The sequence below is a fragment of the Euphorbia lathyris genome, chromosome 1 (genome assembly GCF_963576675.1).
Source record: "Euphorbia lathyris chromosome 1, ddEupLath1.1, whole genome shotgun sequence".
Taxonomy (NCBI): domain Eukaryota; kingdom Viridiplantae; phylum Streptophyta; class Magnoliopsida; order Malpighiales; family Euphorbiaceae; genus Euphorbia; species Euphorbia lathyris.
Window position 1 is genome coordinate 119,878,905 of NC_088910.1, and position 27,670 is coordinate 119,906,574.

Below are 27,670 nucleotides of genomic sequence, written 5' to 3' on the forward strand. Positions count from 1 at the left end.
GTGCTATGTGATAAGCATTTGCATCGACTTTCTTGGTGATCTTGTATGTGCCATATCTCTTAGGTTGAAGCTTGCTACTCGGACATTGACAAAACGTTCTTGGCTCAAGTACACCATTATATTCATCCCTGATTTCAAATTACATCCCTTAGTTAAGCATAAAAAAGAATAAGAATTAGTTAAAACAATATTAAATATTAAAGTTAAATTAATACGCAATTCAACATTACAACAAGTAAAAATCACACATTTCTTCCTTAATTCTATAAATTTTCATCATCAACCGTGAAGAGGCGAAGAATTATATCAAAATGATTGGTGTGACTATTTATTTTAGAAGGAAGTGATTCAAAACAAATATAAGGACAAGTTTATAAAGGGCTAATTACAAATCTAGTCCAATTAAGAGGGGCCTTTTACATATCTAATCCACTTTGCTTCCATCTTACCAAATTAGACACTTTCAACCATTTTGGACAAAATCACCCTTAGTTCTATTCAATCATCGATCTATTTCTTCCGCTTCTTCTTCTTCTTCTGCTTCTTCTTCTTCTTCAGTTCATCTTCTTCAATTTCTAATACCAATCATTAGCGATTTTTGAGATTATTGACGTATTATGTTCAATTTCCCGTAGAAATGGTATGTTTTTAGCTTATACGCTTGCTTTTCTCGTTGGTCTTGCCTCTTTCTTCATCTGTAATGGTATCGTTTCAATTTCCTATATTTTCCACAATTATTCTCAATTTTCCTCCATTGCTGTCGCATTTGTGATGAAATTTGTCGCATTTGTGATATTTCGTCACAAATGCGACAAGAGTTATCGCATTTGTGACGAAATGCGGCCACAAATGCGGCCACAATTGTCGCATTTGTGATAAAATGCGACAAATTTCGTCACAAATGCGACAGAAATGGAGGAAAATTGAGAAAAATTGTGGTAAATATAGGAAATTGAAACGATACCATTACAGATGAAGAAAGAGGCAAGACCAACGAGAAAAGCAAGCGTATAAGATAAAAACATACCATTTCTACGGGAAATTGAATATAATACGTCAGTAATCTAAAAAATCGTTAATGATTGGTATCAGAAATTGAAGAAGATGAACCGAAGAAGAAGTTGAAACGAAGAAGAAGAAGAAGAAGAAGAAGAAGAAGAAGAAAACCAAAAGAAGAAGAAGAAGTAGATCGATGATTTAATAGAACTAAGGGTAATTTTGTCCAAAATGATTGAAAGCGTCTAATTTAGTAAGATGGAAGCAAAGTGAGTTAGATATGTAAAAGGCCCCTCTTAATTGAGCTAGATTTGTAATTAGACCTTATAAATTAACTAAACCCCAATTAATTTTTGACAGAACAGATTGACTCCCATATGGAGAGCATGGTATAATTTTCTTCTTCTATAGCCAATTTGCATGGCTGGGGAGAAAAACTAGCATACTTTTTTGGTGTAAAAGACTAGCGTTCTCTCCCTGAGGCGGTTTGAAGGCGCTGCTCAAGTGTGCAAGGTGATGGTTGGGTCCGGATGTCCCGTGTTGAGTTTTAAATGAATAATTCCATATCGCCTGAATTGATGAAATTAATACAGGAAAAAGGGAAATCAAATCTCTAATACATTAAACTAGAAATTAATCTAATTAATCGACTCAAGAATCGTGACATACTTCAAAACGGATACCAAAATACTACATAGGCAATCAATCTTATTTATGCTCTTCACTAATATCCGTAAAACCATACAAGTTCCATTCAAAAGCAGAAGGGATCATTATTCACTTATAGGCTTATAGCATATAATACCACAAAAGGAAAACCCCCAGAAAAGGGCAATAAAAACTTGTTCAAAGCCTAGAAGATAGCATAACAGGATAATGGACTACAATATTATTATAAGCATCTAAGGTGAGAAAATCATCCAGTGTTTGTGCTGTGCATTGCCTGGTGAACATCTTAGCAGCCTCTTTATACATTCCCTTCTTGAATTTTGCTTTCCCTACTTCTCTTTCAATCCTTGCCATCTCTTCTTCCACCACTCTACCAAACAGATCATAGTTCACTTTCACTCCGAGTCCATCTCCGTCGAGCTCCACGCCATACTTGAGCCATTGCCAGTTCTGAACTCGGCTAATTTCAGCTGTTGCTGCATCTTCCATCAGGTTGTAAAGAGGAACTGAACCTGTTCCGGTGAGCCATGCTTCCAAATATTGAATTCCAACTCGGGTGTTTAGGCGCAGACCTTCCATGCTTCGTGATCCTCGAGGGCGCTGTAAGAGGTCTTCCTCGGTTATGTTAGCAGCATCTTCTCTTTTGATTGTCTTAATCTGGTTTGGGGTGTTTCCCATATTGTTTGTGAAGACTTCCATGCAGGATGGGATGAGTCCTGGGTGAGCTGCCCATGTTCCATCATGCCCTGCTCTTACCTCTCTTAGCTTGTCTTTCCGAACAAGCTCCAATGCTGCCTCGTTCGCCTCTTTATCATCCCTGATCGGAATTTGAGCTGCCTGTTCAAGAATTCAAGAATTTCAGCTCTCTCCAAACTCATACTATTTAGGAAGATGAGGTCTAGAAAAGCCGTTAGGAGCAAATTTGTATTTTAACCCTATTTACAATTTCAGAAGCTTACAAGACTAACTTACCATGCCTCCCATGGCGTGCACACCACGCCTGTGGCATGTCATTATCAGAAGATCGGAGTAACTTTTCATGAAGTGCTGAGCCATGCCAACCTGAACCCTATCAGGCAGCAGGCGATCAGGGTGAGACTGGAATGTCTTGACATAGCTGAATATATAATCCCATCTTCCACAGTTCAACCCAACAGAATGATCCCTTAGTTCATAAAGAATTTCATTCATTTGGAAGACTGCAGGAAGTGTTTCAATAAGTACAGTAGCTCGAATGCTTCCTCTTTCAATTCCTGCCATCTTTTCTGCCTTCTCAAACACACAGTTCCATATCTTAGCTTCCCTGTCAATAAAACATATCAGAAATTTGGAATCTTAAATGGCCTAATACATTCCTAGCAGCACTCTGTAGTTGTACTTTATCCCCGAACTTAAGTGACCTATTGACCCTTTAAATTCAAGTGCCAGAGACAAGTTAAGTGTGTTTTACTTTAAATAAACTCAATACCAACAGATACTATAAGCGAGTTCATGGACCATTAAATATAAAAGTTCAGGAGTCAATAATTCACTATATCAAAGTTCAGGAAGTCAATAATATCAAAGGTCAGTACAGTGAGTCGATTTTAGTTCACTTACAGCTTAGAGATGTATTAAGCCAATCTTAAATTGAATTGATTAATGTTTTCAATCAAAGTATTACCTTGAATGCTCCATTTTAGGGAGGTAGAAGAAAGGACCATAACCAGCACCTTGGTTCCGCCTGAAAGCCGCGTAATTGTGGAAAAAATACAGGCCAAAGTCCACTAAGCAACCAGTTGCAGGCTCACCGTCGATGAGAATGTGAGCCTCAGGCAGATGCCAACCCCTTGGACGCACAAACAGTTTCGCCGTCTGATCATTGAGCTTGTAAACCCTGTTCCTGGCCTTATCATGGAAGGTTATAGTCCCGTTAACAGCATCCTTCAGATTAATTTGGCCTTTCATCAGATTCTCCCAATTAGGCGAGAGCGCATCTTCAAAATCAGCCTGTAAAAAATCACAATATATAGCTTAATTGCATCACAATTAAACTGAAATAAAATCTAGATTAGTAAATTGTAATCACCATGAACACTTTAGCTCCAGAATTGAGTGCATTAATGATCATTTTCCGTTCAACAGGGCCAGTAATTTCCACCTTCCGATCAGCCACAGAAGGAGGAACAGGTGCGCAATTCCAATCACCTTCCCTTATATACTTACTAGCAGGATCAAATCCAGGTAAACCTCCATTGTTATACCTCCTCTTAGCTTCTCTGCGACATTCCATCGCATACTTGATACGCGTTCTGAATTCTCGCTGCAAATCAGCAACAAATTGCAAAGCATCTCTAGTAAGTATCTTGGCAAACTCCTGATCGTAGCGACCACGGATTTCCACTCCTTGAGGAACATCGTAGACAGAACCACCACCAGAAGCACCGCCGCCTATCTTAGGGGCCGGCGGTGAGTAGTAGCCACCGGTGGTTAACGCATTTTCCATGTTTGAGTTTTGTTTAATTTGGAATTGGTTATGTTTAAGAGGTGGGATTTGGTTGGAATATATATAAAGGGAAAGGAGATGAGGAAGACATGGATTGATTCATTGAAGGTTATCGGTTTAGAGCTGAAATTCATAGAAGTGTGACGCAATTTGATGATAAAGAGAAATGGTGAAGATTGATTTTGAGTTATGTGCCTGTCTTGGAAGTTGTGATTTCTTGTTTATCTTCAACAACTTTTGTTCGTGCTATTCCAAGTTATTAGTATATTGTTGTAGGGTAAATTAATATATGGTCCCTCAATTTTATTTTAAATTCTTTATAATCTTAAAAAAAAGGACAATGGTTAAAGTAGGGGTGTCAATATGGGTTCGTGGGTTGTAAACGTATCGTGTCGACCTACTCAGGTGGTCCATTTATCCCAACCCTGACCCAACCCATTTAATAAATGGGTCGACTCGGCACGATTCGTTTAAGAAACGGGTTGAACGTGTCAACCTGGCTAACCCATTTAATTTTGCAACTCCATACTAAAAAAAAATATTCAACTAAACAAAATGAAAAAGGAAATAAAAACATGCATAATTGCATATGAAAAAATAAAATTCAATACAAACTAACAAAACAAAGTGTAAAAACAATGAGAAACTAAAAAAAAAAACAAATAAATTTAGTATCTAATTTGATTAAAGCTAGCCAAATAAATAATAGGAGCCACGATAAAAATAAAAAAAAAAAGCAAAACAACAACCTAGGTTACCAATTTGATTACTATTAATTCAATTGATTATGAAATTCATGCCTTTGATATCGAAACAAGAACAAATAGAAGTCAGGTTCAAGCTTTTGGATTTTTTTTAGCATAGATGGTCTTTGATTATTAATATTTATTTTGTTGGGTAATCCATGAATTTGTTGCGTAGCTATAGCCTACTACACTATATCATCACCAATCTAATTTTAATATAAAGAAAAGTTTAAAAATTTTTATAATAAGAAATAAAAATTTAGAGACCATAATTAACCGGGTTTAGATTGATAGCCTATTATTTATTCTTTTATATACCAAATGAATAAAGCATATTAAAAGCAACTACCTTGGTTCTAGATTAAAGGAGAGCATCACTATCCTAGAAAAAAGAACTACTAACAGTCTACCAGAGTACAAAAGTCGTCGAATCTCATGGTCTCTCAAAATCAATACCTAATTTCCTAGAATTTCTTAGGCTCACAATTTTGGATAAATGAGTGTAACCGACTGAAGCTGAATCTCATGGTCAGAAACAAGAGGCAAAAGACAATTTAAGTCGAAAATTAAATCAACAAAAGACTTACTTGTGGCTGGAGACTGAAGCGTTCACCGAATGTCAATGAAGAGAGACAGATAGCATAAATTGTTAGGGAAAGAAAGTTGGAAACCTAAAGTGTTCTGTAATGTACTGATATGTAATATATATATTAGGGTTAAAAATTAAAATTACTTTAATATCCATAAAACTTTTTTATATTTACATGATATATGGATTAGATGTGCTATATGGGCCGGGTTATATGGATTCACGGGTTGGGTTGACACGACCCATAGACTCGTTAAATTATACGGGTTACAACGAATTCGCGAGTCAACCCACGACCCGACCCGTTTATTTTACGGGTTAGGCGTGTCGACCCATTTATGACCCAAACTCATTTATCTCAACCCTAATTCGTTTAATTTCCCTGTTACGCGAATCGTGTTATCGTGTTGTGACCCATATTGACAGCCCTAATTTTAAGGGGTAAATTACACCCATGGCCATTGAACATTACCCATTTTCATATTATGGCCATTGAACTTCATTTATTCTCGGTGTAGCCACTCTACTTTATAATTTTTAACATCAGTGGCCACTCAACTCCTCAAAACGACCGTTGACGGCTAAAAATAAAAAATTCAAAGCGTTAATAATATTCTAAAGAACTTTAATTCTTGAAAATTTTTGTTTTGAGGTCATTTAAGTTTGTTTGGCTAGGGGAGAGAAAGTGAATTTTTAGAGAGAGAAATCTCCAAAAAATATGATTTTTCGAAAATAAAAAATATGGTTTCATGGTAAATATCGTTCTGAACAACTTTAATTCTTGAATATTTTCATTTTGAGGTTGTTAACGGTCATTTTGAGAAGTTAGTTAAAATTGAGTGGCACCGGTGTTAAACAGTGTAAAGTTCAATGGCCATACCGGAAAGAAATGAAGTTTAGTGGCCATAATGTGAAAATAGGTAAAGTTCAGTAGCCATGGGTGTAATTTACCCACGTTTTAAGTAAAGTACATATTTAGCATTATCATATAAAATATAAATTTAATTCTAACGTTTCCAAACAAGATCAATTTTAGACATACGTTATCGAAAATTTGAAAAGATTGGTCTGACTGTTATTTAACTGTTACATTGAGGGCCTGTTTAGTTCAGCTGTTAGCTAATAGATGTTGCGGTTGTTGTTAGCTGTTTGCAGTTGCAGTAAGCTGTTAGCAGTTGTTGTTAGCGGTTTGTTATTAGCTGTTTAATTACTAGTGTTTGGTAAAATTATATCGAACTGTTGCTGTTCGAATTTAAAATGTCTAAAATGGACATGTTTTAAATTAATCAAGATGAAATTATAAAAGGAAAAATGTGAAAAAATACTCATAACGTTTACAACTAGAAATAATTTTACTCTTAATATCTAAAATGGTGCAATTTTACCCATAATGCTGGTAGTTAATATCAATTTTATTCCTAACATTGGCAAGTTGGATCGATTTCAGATATTATTGGAAAACATAAATATTTTATTTCTTATTCTACACCAATTGCACATACAAGTAGTTCTAAAAAAAGAGATTTCATATTTTTTTGATCTAATAATAAAATTGAAAATTAATATTTATAAGTTCGATGAAATATTTGAATTTTTGTTGTCCAACTCATACAAAAAAAACAATATGTTTTTTTATTTTCTTAAAAAAAATAACATATAATCATATGTTTGTGACGATAATAAAATGGTGCACATGCGAAATGTAGGTGACAATATTCATGACCAAGAAGACAGTTTGATAAATTATTTCTCAAATTGACCTAACTTGTCAATGTTATGGGTAAAATTGCTTTTGGCTGCCAAAATTAGGGTATAATTGCACCATTTTAGACGTTAAGGATAAAATTGCTCCTAGCTATAAATGTTGGGGGTATTTTTGCACTTTATCCTATTATAAAATAAAAAATGTGTTACACAAATTAATAAAAATAATTTATATAAAAAATTCATTGAACGCAACAGAACTTTATTTTTCCGGTAATTATGTAACACCCTGGTCCTATACCATGCAGATATGGGTAAATTGCATCAATGGTGTACAACGTTTGTCCAATTTCACACTTTGGTGTACAACCTTCAATTTGTCTCATTAATATATACGAACTTATAGGTAACCTCCTACTTTAGTGTATAGCAGGTAAAAATGACCGGTCAACGCGAAGTCAACGTGCCACGTCAGCAATTTGACCAGTCAAAAAGTCAAAATTTGACAATCTAATATAAAATTACTTATTTACCCTCTTCTTCCCCATTCATCCTTCCTCCTCCATTTCTCTCTCTAACACCACTCTTTACCTTGTTTCTCTCTCTACGAAAATCAGAATTAATATTTGTCTACCAAAAACCATTATACATTCGGTTATTAGCTATAAAAGATTTATAAATCCAAATACAAGATTAGCTACTATCATAATGTTTTTCTGGACACCTTGTTTTTCATTGTGATAAACCATTTGAGAGCAGAAATATAGTTTGTATATAATCATTCCAACATCTCCTAATTCTTAATAATCCATTACAACATCTATCATTTCCTATAGCTTTCACAACCCAATTCTGATTGAATCATTCAATCCTTCAACAAAGATGAAGCCAGACCATTCAAGATAGGTTTTAATCAGTTTGCTGATTTTATTAATGAAGAATTCATCAGGACCTCAAGAAACAGATTCGTATCACCAAGTCTGCTCTTTCCGATTTGTCTTTTCTGATTGGCTGTTGCATATTTGGCGTCTTCTTATGGATACAATGGACACCGTCAATTCCTTGCAGAACCTAATCTTTCTCCTCCCAAGTCTTGTGATAGAATTATGTGGATGCCGCTGTTTTTTTATTTTCTATTGTTTTAATCTCTTTCTTTCATTGTTCAATTTATAACTTTCAAGTGTTCATAACTTCTACTTGCGGATTCTATAGTTTGATGTCATCAATTTCATGCCAATTTTCACAATTTCAACCATTACTTCGGGAATCTTACTAACCATTTCCACGAGCTCTTTCTGGCCTTTAGCAATTGTTTGAGCTCTGGAATATGGGTAATGGTTTCTGGGTCTGGGTGCAGAAAATAAAGAAGGTTGTTGAATGGTGCAGAAAACATTCCGGCGATATCCGAAATAAAGAAGAACACAGGGAATGGATGAGGTTTATTATATTCTGAATGCTTCCAATTATTTTTGAGGGGCTGAATTCTCAAAATTATCTTAAATATCAAAGAAGAAAGTCTGAATGCTTCCAATTATTTTTTGGGGGCTGAATTCTCAAAATTACCTTAAACAGCAGAGAAGAAAGAGAAAGAGATTGAGGTAAAAGGTAAAAAAAAGAAATAGATAAAATTAATTTTTTATAATTTGTGGGTCCAACTTTTATTAATTAATATGAAGAAAAATGTTGATGTGGCGCGTTGACTTCGAGTTGACCGGTCAAACAGGTCATTTTTACCTGTTGTACACTAAAGTGGGAGGTCACCCCTAAGTTCGTATATATTAATGAGACAAATTGAAGGTTGTACACCAGAGTGTGATTTAGGGTAAAGGTTGTACACCATTGATGAAATTTACCCTGCAGATATTGTCCGCTCTGGCCCAATTCCAACACATTGGGCCTCACGGCTTTAAAACGCGTCTACATGTATTGGATTTACATCTTACTAATAAGCCTCAATCACTTCCTTTCCATTTTCGATGTGGGATTCAGTTCATTCCTGCCCCCATCGCCATCCCTTAGGGCCGCTCCTTGCTCAGGCCTTCTTACCCCGGCGCCACCCACTCCGGACCGGGTCGTTACAGGCCCACCAGCTTCCGCCTGGTTCATCCCCGAACCACACATCGTACGTGGAGAGTCGGCTCTGATACCAATTGTAACATCCTGGTCCTATACCATGTAGATATTGTCCGCTCTGGCCCAATTCCAACACATTGGGCCTCACGGCTTTAAAACGCGTCTACATGTATTGGATTTACATCTTACTAATAAGCCTCAATCACTTCCTCTCCATTTCCGATGTGGGATTCAATTCATTCCTGCCCCCATCGCCATCCCTTAGGGCCGCTCCTTGCTCAGACCTTCTTACCCCGGCCCCACCCACTCCGGACCGGGTCGTTACAAATTATATTGTAGAAATATAAATAATGTTAAATAATAAACATATTTTTTATGAAAATAAGAAGGATAATTCTATCAATAATAACTAACTACAAACAATTGTTTATGAAAAGCTCCAAATAGGAGCTTTTCGTGAAACGCTCCAAAACGCTGCAGTTTCCAGAGAAAATGCTAAACGCTGCGGTTATATAAACCTAACCAAACGCTATATTTTCTGTGGTTTGGAGTGAAACGCTAAACGCTCATCCGAAAAGCTGAAACAAACACGCTCTGAATCTTGCAAACAAGTTTGTCGGTAAATTGAAACAGTTTCGTACAATTATTTTTTTTTATAACACAGTAAATATTTTAGACAGTTAGAAGAAAAAAAAATTGTGATTAACTTATAGAGAATATTAAAAAATAAATATTGTGGTTTGACTAGTTTCTAAAGAAAGTCTCGTGGTTTAAAAATTTGCAAATAAAGATTTTATACTTTCTGCCGTTTATAAATTCAATTATTTTGTCAAAAATTATTATCACGACTATTTATTCCAAACGATTTAGAGCGGTTAAAAAAATTAAAATTTGCAAACAATATATACATTACATCAAAATCAAAGAAATTTAAAAATTAAAATTATCTAGCTCTGTAATGAAAGATTAATTTAATTCGTTCTCATTCTTCTCTTCCTAAATCAAGGTGGATCTATTTTAAGGACTCCCACCGAATTAGATTGTGTGTTCTTTTTATTGTTTTTTTTATTTAGTGTTCATATATTTTGCAGATCTCTATATCTGTCTGAATTGTATCTGCTCTCAATTATTCTTTTATTTATATCTTTTTCGGATTTAACAAGTGCGGAAACGATTTATTTTATACGTGGGTCAATAGATCTATGTGGTTGTAATAAAAGAAAGGATTCTAATCTGAATATTTGAAAGGGTTTGAATGATGAAGATCAGATTGCAGTAATTCTTCTGCGGATTTTGATTTCCAAGAAGTATATGTTTCATTCTTTTTTCATGTTTTTTATACCTTTTATGGGTTTTTCATACTTTTTATAGTCTTTTCACCCTTTTATGATTTTGTTAGGATTTTATTCTTTATGATTTTTTTAGTGTATTTGTACTCTTTTCATCTAATGAAAATAAGTATGTTCATAAAAAAAAATTAACTGTAAAAATAGCCATATTTTAGTGAATTCTAAAGTTTAAGGACTTTAACGGAAGTAAGGACAAAGTTACGGGTCATATGGGTAATTTTGTCTATATTTATTTGCTAATACTGGCCCACTGGGTCGGGTTAAATAATTGACTCACCGCTTTCTTGAGTTAATGAACTGGTAATTTTAAATTGGGAAAATTACACAGAAATTCATATTCTAATTATTTATAACTATGTTAAATCATAATTTTGGATTATGTCAAACTAGTAAATTCAATACTTTTAATATATTTTAAAAATTAGAATTTATAAATTAAAAGTCTAAAAGAATTAAATTTGATGATTTAACTTAGTTGTAATTTTGTACTTAGTTATGATATTCATTGACTCTTTTAAATTTGCTTTCTTTGCTTTTTTATTGTCTATCAAACGAGGTCAATTCAAACTTGAGTTTTCTTGTGGGCTTGGACTTGATGAAGCTGTGATGCAGCAGCCCAGAAAAAATTCCTAAATCCTAATTGCCTAAAATTTCTGAAATCCCTAGAAGTAAAACGGCCGATCATCACATCGCTCACCTCCGGTCGTCCCTGCGTTTCCGTCCGTCCGTCCGTCCTTCGAAGTTCGATTTTAAAGTCTGCTTTTCTTCCCCATAAGGTAATTTCTCTTCACAGCTTCACTCGTCTGCTTTTTTCGATTTTTTTCTTTCTTTCTTAATTGTTAATTGTGATTCCTTTTTAGTGTGTAAGTGTTAATTGAAACTCTTGTGTTGCGTTAATTGATTATATGTTTTAATTGAATTTCTTGTGTCAATTGATGCTTCTGCTTCATTTTTTGCTCATTGATGCTTGAGCCTTTATGCTTCGTCAGTTCTGCCTCTGCTTCATTTTTTGCTGCTTGATTAGCTGCTGTGAGTGACTGTGTAGGAAGGAGAGGGTTTAATTGGGAACGAGAGTTTCAATGGGAGAGGGTTTAATTGAGAAGTTTGGTCTTAAAAGAACTTTGCAATTGATTAAAATATTAATTGCTTAAAGAAGAATCTTGTAAATTTGTAATTGCTCTATGAATCCTCCTGGTATGAACCTTGTAATTGCTTAAATCATTAACTTGTAAAATTTTGATTTTCTGATTAGTATTATTTAATTAAATGCGTGTGTGTGATATATATTAATGCTTAAAATACATAGTTAATTAGAAGGGGACTATGAAATGAGTCAGATGGACTATGAAATTAGTTGACCATAGAATGAGTCAGATGATGCATAGTTAACATACTTAGAGTTGGATTCTTAAAATACATAGTTAATTGCTTAGAGTTGGATGCATTAGTTGACCACAAAATGAGTAAGATGGACTATGAAACTGATGCAAAAATGGGAGACACGACATGACCGCATCTTTAAACAACTTAACAACTGTTAGTAACAGAAATTTACAAAACATTACCCTCTATGATTATAAATAATTTCAATAATCAATTCTGCGAATAAGGGAGAAAAAGGAGAGCAATGTTTTCACATAATGAAATTTCCATTTATTTGGCAGGAAACATAAACCCATGAAATGAAGTCTGAAATTCTCCTGTGATTATTTGTTTGACTATATTGTTTGTCCCTAATTAAAAAATTCTGGATCCGTCTCTGCATACGAGGCTGCAATAAATCTTCTTCAACAGAATATTTCTATATTACTTGATTTTTGTGGCTCTATTATATCTCATGCTGCTTAGTCTTTGGCATATAGCTTTGTCTACTCTGTGATATCTGCCCTTTTTTCTTTCTTCGGCTAACACTTTCATCCACCAACTGTTTGTCCGAAGTTCTAAGAGAAAATGGGCAAGAAAGGAGGTGGTAAAAAGCTACAGAACGCGCCCAATCTGCCTCGCAATTCAATTACATTAAGGCAAGAAACAACAGGCAGAATACCAACTAAAGGGGCTGCTCGCGATTCAAAGTCCTTCTTCAAATTGGATCACTTGCAAAAGCTAGCAGTATGGGCCAGCGGAGAAGCTTCAATCCCCTCTCTCACTGCCTTTTTCGGGCGCCAATATGCAGCTGCTGGGGAAGTTTCGGGAATCCCACCTGATCCTTCGTTATTTTCTTGCCAGAGGTTGGTATGCCAAAACTTCCGTGTATGCCTATTTACTGTTGCTTTAACAATCATTGTTGAAATGGGATGTAACCAGGTTTAGAGTTATATGCTTCACTTATTAATAACTATTTGGTGGATAACTAGAGCAGTTTAGATAATATATTGCTTATCATTTTACCTTGGGGAGGAAAGGAGCTGCCTTTTCGTTTCTGTGGTAAATGCTAGTGCTAGCTAGTAGCCAGGTAGCTTGGGAATGTAAATTATATGGGTTTCTCTGCATAGCTTTCATGCCTTATTCAATAGGTTTAAAATTTGACGAGTAATATGTAATTTGTTTTCCAGTATCTTGACGTTCTCATTGATAATCTGGTTTTGTACACTTTAAGTACATGGCCTGAAACAACTTCTTTCCGAGTGCATGGACTTAGAAGAACCCATATCCTTGAATATATTAGCTTTGTTAGCTTTGCAATTCATGCTTAACTACCAAGGTCCTTGAGGTTATGATGATCATATAACCATTGCACGCTGAAGTTATAATATGAAGTATGCTTCAGCTTCGAACACATAGATGTGTTGCTTTGGTTTCAAACGCTAGTAGCAGTTTCTTTTGAACTTGTAGTTCTTTGAATTGAGCTTAAGATGTTCCACTTCTAGTTGATTGCAATACTTAGCTTCATGTACATCCTTTTTGGCAGATGTGAGACAATTCTTCAGCCCGGTTTCAACTGCACTGTGCGAATTGAGAGAACTTCTGCAAAGGCGAGACATAGACGCAAGAAACCTAGTATCTCCGTGCAGAATAATGTGGTATACAACTGCCACTTCTGTTCCCACAAGAACCTGAAGAGAGGAACTCCAAAAGGTCATATGAAAGAAATATGTCCTGCTAAAGCCAAGCAAAAACCAGCTGCCAAGTCAAAACCTTCAATGCCCCTACATCAGAAGTCTGCCAGCAAGGAAGCAGCTTTGCCCCCTGTAACTGCAGAAACTTCCATTACAGACGGTCCGACAACTCCATCTGTAACAAGTTGTACAACATTATTGGATGCGAAGAAAAGAAAGAGAAATAGATCAGGATCGAAAAGATCAGAAGGATCCGAAAGCAGTAACGCTGCAAACAAGGATGAAAGAACTGCTGGTGCATCAAGTAAAAGAAGAAAATCATGGATGAGCCTTAAGGAAATCACCGAGAGTAATGAACATGGCAGCAGTCGGAATTTTAGTAATTCAATCCCATTTTTAATATAAGTTAGCCAGGCATTAAGGTGTTTATTTAAGTGAACATTTATTGTCAATTTTTTTATTGATAATCGATCTCAAATCTAAATTTAGTTTATTTAAAGAAATTATTTATTATCTTCATAATAGGAAGTCTTTGTTTTATATATATAATTAATTTAATTAACAATGGTAAAAATACCATATAAATAAGGAAAAAATGTACAAATTTGTTTCTATCACTTCTTTAAAAATGTAAATACAAAATGATAAAAATTTATCTATAACATTTTCAAACGATATTAAATTTTTTAAGTTATTAGCAATATTATATTCGTTACGTCTGGTTCGCCGTGGCTGTGTCGGACTCGCTGGACTCGCCGGGACACGGCGGCAACATGGGACACAGATAGGACTCGACAGTGACACGGTAGGGACTCAGCGGGACACGGCGGGGACTCGGCTAATGGTGAAAATATCTAAAAGTTTAGGGTTTTTTTTAAAATCTTTTAAAACCTATGGTCCAATTACAAAATTTGACAAAAAAAAAAAACCTAAACTACATCTAATTCTCATTTGTGTATCGCGATTATAAACGCTTAGAGCTTCTTTCTCTTCCTTCTTCGATTTGTTTTGTGATTTAGCAAGTTTTTTTATATATTTTATATCTAATATATATATATATATATAATTAATTATATAGAATTTGTCGTGTCCTGCCGCACCCGTGTCTCATATTTTCTAAAGCTGCCGTTTGTCGTGTCCGCACCCGAGTCTCTGCTTCATATGTCTATTTATATGTCTAACCCACTTTGCTTTCATCTCACCAAATTAGACACTTTCATCCCTTTTGGACAAGAATACCCTTATTTCAATTCATCTTCTTCCTCAAACTCTCAACGTCTTCTTCGTCATCCCAATCCGACGAAAAGACGGTGGTTTATAGAGAGAAGAGATTATGTTTTGTTCAACCTTTGAAGAATTAATGTCTGCGGAAGAGGATTAGGATGGAAAGCTCAAAAAATGAGAAAGAAAAAAAAATCTAACAATTGAACTGCTGCGATGTCGTATTTGTAACGAATTCGTTTCAAATGCGACAAGAGTTGTCGCATCTGCGACGAAATGCGATAACTGTTGCCGCATTTGTGACGAGATGCGACAACTGTTGTCGCATTTGTGATGAAATGGATCAATCGAAAAGAATTAAGAAGAAGAAGAAGAAGAAGAAGCGGGAGCAGATGGATCGATCGAAAAGAATTAAGGGTAATTTTGTCCAAAGTAGATGAAAGTATCTAATTTGATGATATGAAAGCAAAGTGGGTAAATATGTAAATGAACCCTTTAGTTGGGCTAGATTTGTAATTAGCCCTTATAATTATCATGCTATTTTGGTTGCTTTTGATTCTGCTTCAGCTATCCAATTGCTTAAAGGTGATCTAGTTTTTTCAAACTGCTTGGGTGTTGTTATAGGTAACATTAATAAGGTGGCCCGTGACTTTGAATCAATTGAGTTCGTGCATGAGAGGCATCAAGCGAACATTATTGCTCATACTTAACTGCTTTGGCACGATCTCTTTCTCACATGAAATTTCTTATTGAAGATCTCTCATTTTGTGTTTTTTCATGTATTCAAAATGATGTTAATTCGTTTGCTTCGTAATATAATGTTATTGTTTATAAAAAATTAATTTAACTCCTACCTAACAAAAACTATAAAAAAAATTATCGATAAATTGAAACAGGTTCGTACTTTTTGGTAAATTATTTATAATTATGTTTATAATATAGTAAATATTTAGACTATTTTTTATGATTGACTATGTTAATAATATAATAATATGATAAATATTTTAAAAATAATTGATGTTTGGAAAGGTATTAAAAAATTATTAAATAATGTTAATTTTTTTTTTTTTTACAACAGCAGGGAAAAAAAACAAAAAATCAACTAAACAAAAATCATCCTAAAAGTGTCATCGAAAGGTTGCAAATCTGATATACATGCACTACTATATAAGCTGACTCAAACTTTCCCGTATCTCTTTGGATACACTTCATAAGAGTATTGTGATTGTTGGAAGGCGAGTTGGTACATAAAATACTTCTCATTAACGTCGAACGCAAGATATAGATTGGGATTAAAATTTAAATAATTCTTTTATCACATTTAATAAAGAAAATAAAATATATTATATTATTAATAATATATTAAAATAGAGAACATCATTCTTTCAAATCACAAAAATCATCGGTAATTAAATTTATACTGAAACTATCAGCATCTCCTTCTTAATATACAATATTAAAAAAATTGAGAGGTAATCATCTTCTATTAAATTTTGAACTTAAATTTGATTGAAACATGGTTAAATTCAAATTTATTTGGCACAATTAAATAGCAATTTTAAAATAAGAGGTATAATCTGACTTTTACTTGTTCAAAAATCGTTTATATGTTGATTGTGGGAGGAGTTGAGAGAATGGATTGTTAATTTCAAAATAATAAGAGGTAAAATATAGTGTGTTGATAAAAAAAAACTGAAGGTGGTTTTTTTAAGGAGGAGCAAAATTAAGGAAGGAGATGAAAAGACGGAAGGAGTCACGCATGTGGCTGCACTTTGTGTAGTTGAATTCTAAATCTTGACTTTTGAGATTTCTAATTTTTAGAAAAACGTTTGTTTGACAATTAAAAGTCCAACTAATGGTGGTCGAAGTAGAGTAATCCTTCTATTTATTTTGTCTTTTGTTTGTGCAATTGTACTTATTATATTTCTTTTAAGTTTCAAACCTTTCGTTCAAATTTGAAGAAATTTCAAATAACCCATCACTTTTTTTTTCTTTTTTGCAGATTGGTACCTTTGGTCGGTAAAATTTTCATTTCTCCAAATTTAGCTTATAAAACCTTAAATTGAAAATTTTCAAGAATTAAAATAGTATTTTAAGCAACTTTAATTTTTCAAGTTTTTAGGTTTGGGGTCATTTAGGTTTACTTTTTTTTATGAGAGAAAAAGTTAATATTTAGAGAGAGAAAACTTCAAAAATGATGATTTTGAAAAATAAAAAATGTGGTTCTATAGTAAATATGATACTAAACAACTTTAATTCTTGAAAATTTTCATTTTGAGATCATTATCGGCCAAATTTGAAAAAATAAAATTTTTGCCCCAACCAGAAGTATCAATTTGTAAAAAAAAATGTTATTTGAAATTAACCCAAAACATTAATATAATTCAACTTTAAGTAAAAAAATAGAAATAGAAATCCATTATTAAATTTTATTTATTTATTTTTTTTGGTTAAATCATCCGGTACTCCGAACCACATTGGCCGACTAATCCGGATTCGGGGCGGGTCCAAGGATTACGGTATTTAAACCCCTCCCAATCGCCGTTGTGGGGGATCAATCCTGAGACCGCCCTACCAAGCGCAACCCCATGCTACCACTGCGCCAACCAACGATTGGTATTTTATTTATTTATTTGAATCACTAAATTTAATAATTAGTATATGTATGTAAAAATAAAAATAATATGAGAAAAAGAAACTATTGGGTTCGACTTTGTATAATTTTTTTCGGTTCCGACTTGCCAATAAGATAAAATAATAATCTCGCTAAATACATAAGATAATAATTTAAAAAAAATCCCTTGAAGCCTACTGAAAATATAAAATAATAATCCATTAAATACGTATGAAAATTAGGTATATAATTCATAAAATAAAAAAAAAATCTAAACAATTTTGTAAGTACAAAAGAAGGAACAGAATAGCTTATCGGAATGTAAACGTTGTGTCGTGGACAGAATCACTGCGTTGAAAACGATTACGGCAGACTCTGGTGCAATCTGGAAGTCCGATCGTCAACCAAGGTTTACACAGCAAGCGCCGACCTAGTGCACTCTAGGGCGAAGCTTTGGAACAACAAGAATTTTAATGCACAGAGAAGAAATTAATGTTTGAGATGAAAATCGTAATTGAAAATATTATTTTTGCAGAACTGCTAAGAGTTCGTTTTTATTTAGGTTGAAAATCGAATGTTGCAGTGGACAACGTTTGTGGAGAGAAAAACGTAATGGTTGAGTAAAATTAGGGATAGTGGAGATAGGCTTTTAACTTCTTAAGAAATAGTAAAAAAGGTTTAAAATATTTAATGGCCAAATAAAAATCGGGTCCAGTCTAGTCGGGACGGGCGGGCGTCGCGCGAACGAACGAGCAAGCGCGCGCGTGTGGTTTATTTTGTAAAACTCACTAAACACAATTTAATAACTCATTTGGCTCAACCCAATATAAACCTTTCAACCAACTCATAAGTTTCCCATGTAGGATACATAGAGTTACAAAACAAAAGCAATGGCTAAAGAGTCATTTTACCTAAAATCTCCAACAATTATTTCAAATTGTACGTTTTCCTAAAATATGTATCTATAGTCAATTGTTTCTTCTTTCCATGCGAACTGAACTTAATTTCATCTTTAACTTTTTAGAGCATAAACTACATTCGACATATTCTTTTCATTTTGAAGCAAGTAATATTTCAAAATCTCTACGGCAAAAAAAGCTTCTTTTGGAGAAACATGTGGTACAGCGTTACTATCATATGGATTTTGATTGTCATCATCTTCCATACTCATTACTCCTTCAATAATTGTTAAGTTGAGAAATATAATGTAGAAAATAAAAATTATTCTATAAATTAATAAATATTATCGATAAATTAATAAAATATTCATTAATTGATAAATTAATAACTCCGTATAAGATAATAATTTTTCAAGTCCCAAGAATATTTATTTATAGAGGTTTTACTGTAGTAACATGGAGCCGGGTAAGCTTTAGTTGCTCCGCAAATATTCCAAGAAATAAAATCCATAAAACAAGCAATTGAAAGGAAGCGAACTTCGACGATTAATGACGTTATCTCACGCATCCATCAGATTTTATATCACACACTCACTTACCACTCTCGTATCGAAAAAGAAAGATGGCGACGTGTCATCTTTTAGACACAAATCAAGAAAGACCGAAGGGTACTTTCAATCTTGACTTAACCAAGCTCAAGATGAAGAAAAATCCAACCTTGAGTCGAATAATAAAATGAAACTCTAAAGCATTTCAAATTTTAAGCTTCAAAGGAGGATATTTGATATTAGAATACCAATGTTATTAGAACTGGACCAGACATCAAACCGGATTTATAGCTGGGTCATGGTCATTTGATTGGACCCAATAATATAATAAATAAATAAATAATATTTTTATATATTAAATATATATAATTAATTTGAAATTATAAATTAAACTTCTCCACTCCACAAAAAAAAAAAAAAAAAAAATCACTGAAATACTGCACCGAATGATCCATTTACTATTTCATAATGTCTTGCAAGAATCTCACTTGAAAGGTCAGTTAGTGAATTATCGACATCAAATATCAATAAAAATGACAATGAAACAAAGAGATTAGTATTGATCATAGATAAATGAATTTTCATGTAAAATATGGAAACACGCACGCAAGAGACCAAATAATCAATTAAAATTGTTCCTAAAAATTCAATTAAAATTGTCGAGGCCCAACCGACATATACTTATTTCATCGTCCTCTTTTATGGGATCCAATTTTTCAACTATCATTTTTGGGAATATTACAAGATTAAATGGGAGGCCTATTTATATATTTAACCCATTTACACAACCTACTACATATCTAAACTGATTTTATGTGACTTTTCATAATACCCCTAACCTTTCCACTTCCCCTTACGCGAACGTTCTCTCCCCTCTTCTCCTTGGGTGCGCGAACGGCTGTTGGCTCCTCCATTAATGATTCGAAGACGTTTGATCTTCCTATCTTCCTTTAAATTGCACGAAATCTGCACCATTTCGCCAAATCACAATGAATTTCTCCTTTTCCTCTCTTCATCTCTTGATTCTGCAACTTCCTAATCCTAGAAAACGAAGTCATGGTTCTTCATCTTCCTGTTCCTGCTCGTTACTTGGTTTCTTTCTTCTTGTTACCATCAAAGAAATTGTTATTCTACGTTATTTCAATCGTTTTTCCCAGTTTATCATATTGTTATTGTCGCTTTTAAGGGTGAAAGGCGTGAAAAATGTAAGTATCTGCTATTTTTTCTGCTTTTTTCATGAATACATTTCGCGTAGTCGATGATTTCGCGAAGATCTGTGAAGAGAAAGAGCTTGAAACGTGACGATCATGTGCAGGGAAAGAGGTGATTTTACTTCGCTAATCGATGTTTTCGCGAGGTATGCGAGGTCTGAAACGTGACGATCTACGTCGTGAATCAATTAGTTCGCAAAGTCTGCGAGTAGAAAAGTTCATGATTTCTCTCGCAGACTTCGCGAAAGCATCGATATGCGACGTAGATCGTCACGTTTCAGACCTCGCATACCTCGCGAAAACATCGATTAGCGAAGTAAAATCACCTCTTTCCCTGCACATTTACATTCGCATGCTTCGCTAATCCTCATTTCGCGAAGCCAAAATCGTCTTTTTCCCTGTCTAACACGATTAATTTTTCCTGAAGGTGGTTGATTACATAACATCCCTTTCTAGAAGGCGGCGTCCTCGGATGCAGGGGAGATGACCTTCCTTCCTGTATAGGGAGAAATTTCCCTCAAGATTGGCACATTCACTTTAAAATGATTGGTTAGGAGAGATTGTGCCAATCTTGGTGTGCACCATGGGACATGTCCATCCCAAAAGGTCTGGACTTCCTGTAGAGAGATAAATTTCCGTCCAGATTAGTCAGGTTCACTCTGAAGAATTTGTTAGGAGTTTATTGTGGCAATCTTGTTGTAAATTTTGATAATGTTATGATTTTAATGTTGTTATTGTGACAATCTTGTTGTAAATTTTGATAATGCTATGATTTTAATGTTAGAATCCGTTATTCTTTGGCAGTTTTTGTTATATACCACTTCGTGAATTAGCTTCAAAACACATCAAGCCTTCGCATATGCTAATTAAATTCACCAAGTAAACCAAACATTAGGTTCGCAGGCTTTGCATATGCTAATTAAATTCATCAAGTAAACCCAAACATTAGCTTCGCATGCTTCACATAATATCGAATCTGTGAAGTCAGATGGGAGGGAGGGAGACGCGCGTAAATATTGAGGGTATTATGGGAAAGTCACACAAAATCAGTCTAGATATATAGTAGGTTGAGTAAATGAGTTAAATATGTAAATGGGCCTTTCATTTAACATAGTTTTGTAATTTTCCCATCATTTTTTACTTGTTAGTTAATTAGATGTAATAATTTAAAATTAGGTGAAATTTGAATCATTGGTTCTCATAATTTTGAAGTCGCTATCAAATTTTATTTTGTATTATTTCTCTGAATTATATTTTAAATTTAATATATCTTTGAGGTTTTATGTTTGAATATAGTTAATTTATCTTGTTTAAGGAAACTTAGAATATAGCTATAACAGTACATTTCATTTTTCATGTATTGATGTATAACAATGAAGTATTCAATGATTTTGGTAAAAAGCATCACGAGGCTTCCCATTTTTATGCATTTACTTCCTAATTTTTTTATTTCAACATATTAAGTAGTCGATATTTTTTTGAAAAAGAGGTATTCTTTTATCGCATTAAATTCATGTCTGTCAAATTAGTTAGTTGTGACTACGTGAATATTAAAAAAAACCATAACACATAAAAAAAATGCTTTCAAAATGTTAAAAATATAAATTTCGAATGAAGATAAAATAAATAATATTCTGTTAACCAAAGTTTCAAAAACTGACTTTACTTATTATCACGGGCTTAATAGAATAAAAATAAAAGATCATCGACCTTTATTTTTTTAAAGAAAAAAGATCATAGACTTCATATATTGAAATAACAATAAAGAGTTCAATGCACCAAAATCAAAATGATTAAAAGCCTCGTAATAAGGGGACAGCCTCAAAGCAAGGAGATAAGAAGGATAGCCTTGTTGTAATGGAGTCAAAGAGGAGAAGAAAAGAGGAGGTGATTGAGGATAAAACCTCTGATATGGTGGTGGATACAACACCAATAGTGTCTGGATCAAAAAACTTACAGCAGGCGGGCTCTGGAGACCAGACCCGCCGAGGAGAATGAGTACGTTAAGCTGGAACTGTCGAGGTATGGGCAACCCTCGAACAGTTCGTATGTTAAAGAACCTAGTTGCTAGGTTCAAGCCTGACTTTATTTTTCTGATGGAGGTGAAATGTAACCGCGAGAAAGTTGAGGTAATAAAGCGTAGTCTTTCTTATTCTGGTCTCTTTTTCATTGATCCTATTAACCAAGGTGGAGGTTTGGCTTTACTTTGGAAAATTAATGGATCAGTCAGTTTGTTACGGGCTTCTAGAAATTTTATTGATGTCAAAGTCTCTTTACTGGGTTTGTCGGAGTATCGATTAACCGGTTTTTATGGTTTTCCTGAGTGTTCTAGAAGGTCAGCTTCTTGGGAGATGATCCGGGATCTGTGTAGTAATCATTCTTTGCCTTGGGTAATTATTGGAGATTTTAATGACATGGCTTTACAGAGTGAGAAGAGTGGTGGGCGCAGACATCCACCTTATTTGGTTAATGGTTTTTCTGATGTGATTGAGCATTGTAATCTGTTCGAGGTCCTTATGATTGGGCATGCGTTTACTTGGGAAAAGAGCAGAGGCTATCATAATTTTGTTGAAGAGAAGTTGGATCGGGGTTTAGCGTCATCCAGCTGGTTTCAATTGTTTCCTTCGGCCAAAGTTATTAACGAGGAAGCTCCGGTCTCTGACCATTCAGCTCTTGTGCTGTGTCTGACCCCTAGTGAATGGATGTTTGTTCGTCGGTTCCGTTTCGAAGCTGCCTGGACTCAAGAACCGGATTGTCGTGAACGGATTGTAAGCTCTTGGAATGTGAATGCCTCGGCTGACATTTTGGTTTGGCAGGAGCAGTGCGGGCAGGCGCTGTATCAGTGGGGAGCCGAGTTACGCAGTCGGTTTTCTTCCAAACTTGTGGAGTGTCGAGCTGAGATTAAAAGACTGCAGAATCGCGTCGATGAGGCAGGTCAGGTGTTACTCTTAGAAGCTCGGGAAAAGCTAGAAAATATCCTGTACCAACAGGAATTGTATTGGAAGCAAAGAGCAAAAAAATTGTGGCTGGCTGGCGGTGATATGAATTCAAAATTTTTTCATGCAGCTGCTAATAATAGGAGGAAAAAGAATAGCTTTGTGAGGCTTCGTGATGCAGATGGCGAATGGCGCAGCTGGGGTGCAGGTTTGGATTCTGTTATTCTTTCTTACTTTACTCAGGTTTTTACCTCGAATGATTGTGTTTTGGGGCCTATTATTGAAAATGTGATGCTGAAGTTGTCTGTGGAAAATTGTGATATGCTCTGTGGTGAGTTTAATGCTTTGGAAATTAAAGAAGCCTTGTTTTCAATGCACCCTGATAAAAGCCCTGGACCTGATGGTTTTAACCCTGATTTTTATCAGAAATTTTGGGATGTAGTAGGAGGTCATGTTACTGAAGCTTGTTTGTTATGGTTAAAGTCTGGAGTGTTTCCTGATGAGATTCATGAAACCAATATTGTATTAATCCCTAATAAATCGAAGCCTGAGATGGTTTCTGATCTGAGACCGATAGCTCTTTGTAATGTGATCTACAAAATTGTTTCTAAAGTTTTAGCTAATCGGTTAAAGAAAGTCCTTCATGTTCTTATATCTCCGTCCCAGAGTGCCTTTATCCCTGGCAGACTAATCACTGATAATGTTATGCTGGCATTTGAGGTGAATCACTATCTCCATCAGAGGACTAGAAGGGTTTCAAGTGGTATGGCTGCTCTTAAGCTTGATATGTCTAAAGCATATGACAGGATGGAATGGATATTTCTTCAGGAGATGTTATTGAAACTTGGTTTCCCATCAAGCTTTGTTAATCTATTAATGCAGTGCGTTACAAAGGTTAAATATAGGGTTGTCCATGGGAAGCATGTAGTGGGCCCTATTGTTCCACAAAGGGGACTCCGTCAAGGGGATCCGCTGTCACCATATCTTTTTATTATCTGTGCGGAGGGTCTTTCCCTCTACTTATCTCGGCTAGAGTCAGAGGGTCGGATTCGGGGTTGTGTTGTTGCGGACCAAGCGCCAACAATCTCTCATCTGTTCTTCGCTGATGATAGTTACTTCTTTTTCGGAGCCAATCGATCAGAAGCTTCAGCAATTAAACAAGCTCTAAATGACTATGAGTGTGCTTCTGGTCAGAAAATAAATTTATCCAAATCATCTATATCTTTCAGTCGAAACTGCCCAGATGGTGTGTGTGCAGAAACTAGTAATATCTTGGGGGTTTCCACTGTAGCCCTCCTGGAAAAGTACCTGGGTCTACCTTCGGTGGTGGGAAGGAATAGGTCTCAAGTTTTTGGCTTTGCTGAGGACATGGTGCGGTCTAGATTGAAGAGTTGGAAAGCCAGATTTCTATCAAGAGCAGGAAAGGAGATTATGATCAAATCAGTGGTGCAAGTGCTTCCTACTTATGCTATGAGTCTCTTCCTTTTTCCTATGAATATTTGTGATGATCTAGAGAAGTTGATGAATTATTTTTGGTGGGGATCAGATGGTTCGGGTAAAGGTAGTTTACATTGGAAATCGTGGGATAAGATGTGCTGCCCTAAAAAAGTTGGTGGAATGGGCTTCAGAAAATTGCATAATTTCAACTTAGCTTTATTGGCTAAACAAGGTTGGCGACTTAGCTCAAATCCTGAATCTCTTGTGGCTCGTGTTTTTAAGGCTCTTTATTATCCGAATAGTTCTTTTATTGATGCATCGTTATCTGATGGGCCTAGCTTCATCTGGCGTAGTATTATGGGTGCTCAAGAGTTATTAAGGTCAGGTATTCGTAGGTTTGTAGGGGCGGGTGGTGAGGTCCGGATTTGGGATGACCCGTGGCTCCCTGACGATCACTTTCCATATATTGAAAGTGAAAAATTGGATGGTTTATGGGTGGAAGTGGCGGCTGATCTTATGGAGGAGGCTCGGCGGTCATGGGATGTTGGGTTAGTTTCGGGCATTTTTGCTCCTCGGGATGCAGAACTTATTCTCCGTATCCCCTTATCTAATCGGGTTGATCATGATGTGTGGTATTGGAAGGATGACCGACGGGGCAATTATACAGTTAAAAGTGGATACCGAAAGCTTATGTCTGGAGCTGGAACAAGTTGGTTTATTGATTCTCCAGTATGGAATAAAATTTGGAATCTTAAAGTGCCCCCTAAAGTTAAGAACCTTCTTTGGCGGGTTCTTGCTAACTGTTTCCCTTCTAAAGTCGCGCTGAAAGCCCGAAGGGTTCCTATCTCAGATTTATGTGAGCTCTGTCATGGGGCGGTGGAAGATTCTTTTCATATTTTTCTCAAATGTACTATGGCTCGAGCTATTTGGACTATTTCGCCTATTGGGGATGTGGGAACCCAATTTCATAACATTTTTTATTATTGGAGCTGGATTTTTTCTAAACCGATGGAGCTTGTTGAGCTTGTAGCGGTTTTATGGTGGATTATTTGGTGCTATAGAAATGACATTGTGTGGAATCGGAAGGATTCACAAGCCTCGATCCTGTACCATTCGGTCGGTTCCTTTCTACAGGCCTGGAAGAAAGCGTAGGCGCCGGTTTCTCCTTCAGGCAGTCCGGTTGTGCCAAGCCCGACGGTGTGGCAGAGTCCTCCAACAGGCTTCCTAAAACTGAATGTGGATGGTGCGTCTTTTGCAGACGAGAATGTGGCTGGATTTGGGTGTATTGTTCGGGACGAGTTAGGCCGGTTTGTTGCAGCTAAAAATGGAACCTTGCAGAATTATCAAGATGCATCGTTCATTGAAGCGCTATCGGTCCGTGAAGCTCTCAGTTGGATCAAAGACCGCGGATGGAAGGATATAATCATTGAATCAGTTTCTTTAATTGTGGTACAGTCTATGGCCCGCCCGTTAGAGGTTTCATCTCCTTTTAACGCCTTAGCCAATGATTGTCATTTTTTATTGAACGAGTCATTTAATTGCTCTATTCGTTTTGTCTGTCGTTCTGCAAACTCGGTTGCTCATTTGTTAGCTAGAAGTAGTATTTTACCTTTAAATCGGGGTGAGTGGTTTTCTGTACCCCCTGATTTTATTTGTAATATGCTTCTTCTTGATTATTAATATATGCTTCATTGGTTGTCAAAAAAAAAAAAGCCTCGTAATGACATTTGCTTATGATTTTTAATACTTCATGATATCATACAAGTAATTGTGTATATGAATACACGTGGACTAATGAGATAACTCCTCTCTCATTAGTAACCGATAGAGCCATGCAGACCTGTCAAACGGGGATTAATGTCAAAGCACAATCTTACCTGCGTACAACGTCGTGATTGCCGAAAGTTGCAGTCATTGTAATCGTTTCTGACCTTACCATTGATTGGCAGCCCCGTGGCTCCCTGCTCACGTTTAGGGTGTACAAATTAGCAATCCTATAAATATAAAGTACACAATACATGAGAGATACTCAATTTTGCTCACTTAAGCTTTTATACTATTTAGTAGCTATTCTCATCACTAATAAGGTATACAATATATCAGTGAATTGGGCTTACACCATGGGCCCACACCAAATCAAGCTAAGAAGCCATAACACGTGTTAACGATTGGGAGCTTTAGTAGAAAGTTTAATCAGCTTAACTAACTGGACACGTGGACCAATGGACAATTTAGATCTCAAAGATACGCTCTCTTTCCCTAGAACATATTGTACATTACAGAAGGGTTAAAAGGGAAAGGGGGCCGAATCCAATCAGAAGCCTACATGTGGAAAGGTACATTACACTGTAAGTACATAAGCAAATCTCTATAAATAGCTTCACAGATATGTCGCAACGTACGTACACATTCTTTCTCTCACTTACACATTGCTTTCAAGCTATTACTTTCTCCAAAGTACTTTACTAACTTAAGCATCAGAGAAGGAACGTCGGATTACGACCCTTCCCTGGCCGTTTTTTATTGATTCAAGTCTTCTCAAGGTTGATTGGAAGTATTATTCGTAATTAAAGACATCGTCGTATAAGAAAGTCAATGGTTTATTTGATCAGTTTGCTGCCTTGCAGAGTCCTATGACAGTAGAATTTTTCTTTAATTGTATCACGACAGGTCTAGGATCTTCATATCATTCGTTTGTTTGAGCTTTGGAAGCTCCTCTTAAATCATGGGATAGTATGGTGAAGTGAGGCATCATTTTCTCTTTCTTCAGGCCAAGGTCGTTTTCTATTTCTTTGGACGAAGGGTCATTTTCTGTTTTTTAGAGACAAGCTTGCAGCAGGACAGCTCCAGTATTTTAGAGGCTCTAGGCAGCTCCCATACTCCATTTTTTATAAATTTAAATTTAATATATATGAAATATAATTAATTCCAACTCAATAAGAAGAACAATTGAAGATCAAACTTTTTAGCAATTTGTAGAGAACGAAACAATTAATTAATATATTATTGTTAGATTATGTACAAATTTATTCTTATGGTTATTGGGTGAAAATTGATTTACCCTTATGTACAAAACAATCAAATTTTAAGCATCATTAATGAAAGATGACTTTTTGTTTTTTTTTGTGCAATTTTAT

The 27,670-nt window shown here is 35.3% G+C and overlaps 2 protein-coding genes across 3 annotated transcripts; one reads left to right on the plus strand and one right to left on the minus strand.

The window, feature by feature from the left end:
* Positions 1 to 1,676: 1,676 nt before the first annotated feature.
* LOC136210792 (malate synthase, glyoxysomal) lies at positions 1,677 to 4,196 on the minus strand. Its single transcript, XM_066002200.1, has 4 exons — positions 3,734 to 4,196; positions 3,329 to 3,654; positions 2,638 to 2,968; positions 1,677 to 2,502 (listed from the first exon to the last, which is right to left on the minus strand). The coding sequence occupies exons 1-4, from the start codon at positions 4,148 to 4,150 to the stop codon at positions 1,843 to 1,845; spliced, it is 1,734 nt and encodes a 577-aa protein (XP_065858272.1). The 5' UTR covers positions 4,151 to 4,196; the 3' UTR covers positions 1,677 to 1,842.
* Positions 4,197 to 11,177: 6,981 nt separating this feature from the next.
* LOC136210793 (uncharacterized) lies at positions 11,178 to 14,127 on the plus strand. 2 transcript variants are annotated; one of them, XM_066002202.1, is made up of 3 exons: positions 11,178 to 11,387; positions 12,474 to 12,839; positions 13,520 to 14,127. In XM_066002202.1, exons 2-3 carry the CDS (start codon positions 12,562 to 12,564, stop codon positions 14,070 to 14,072), a joined length of 831 nt encoding a protein of 276 aa, XP_065858274.1. In that variant the 5' UTR covers positions 11,178 to 11,387; positions 12,474 to 12,561; the 3' UTR covers positions 14,073 to 14,127. The 2 variants fall into 2 exon arrangements, with proteins under 2 accessions (XP_065858274.1, XP_065858273.1); XM_066002201.1 differs by having other exon boundaries at positions 12,550 to 12,839.
* The last annotated feature ends 13,543 nt before the right edge of the window (positions 14,128 to 27,670 follow it).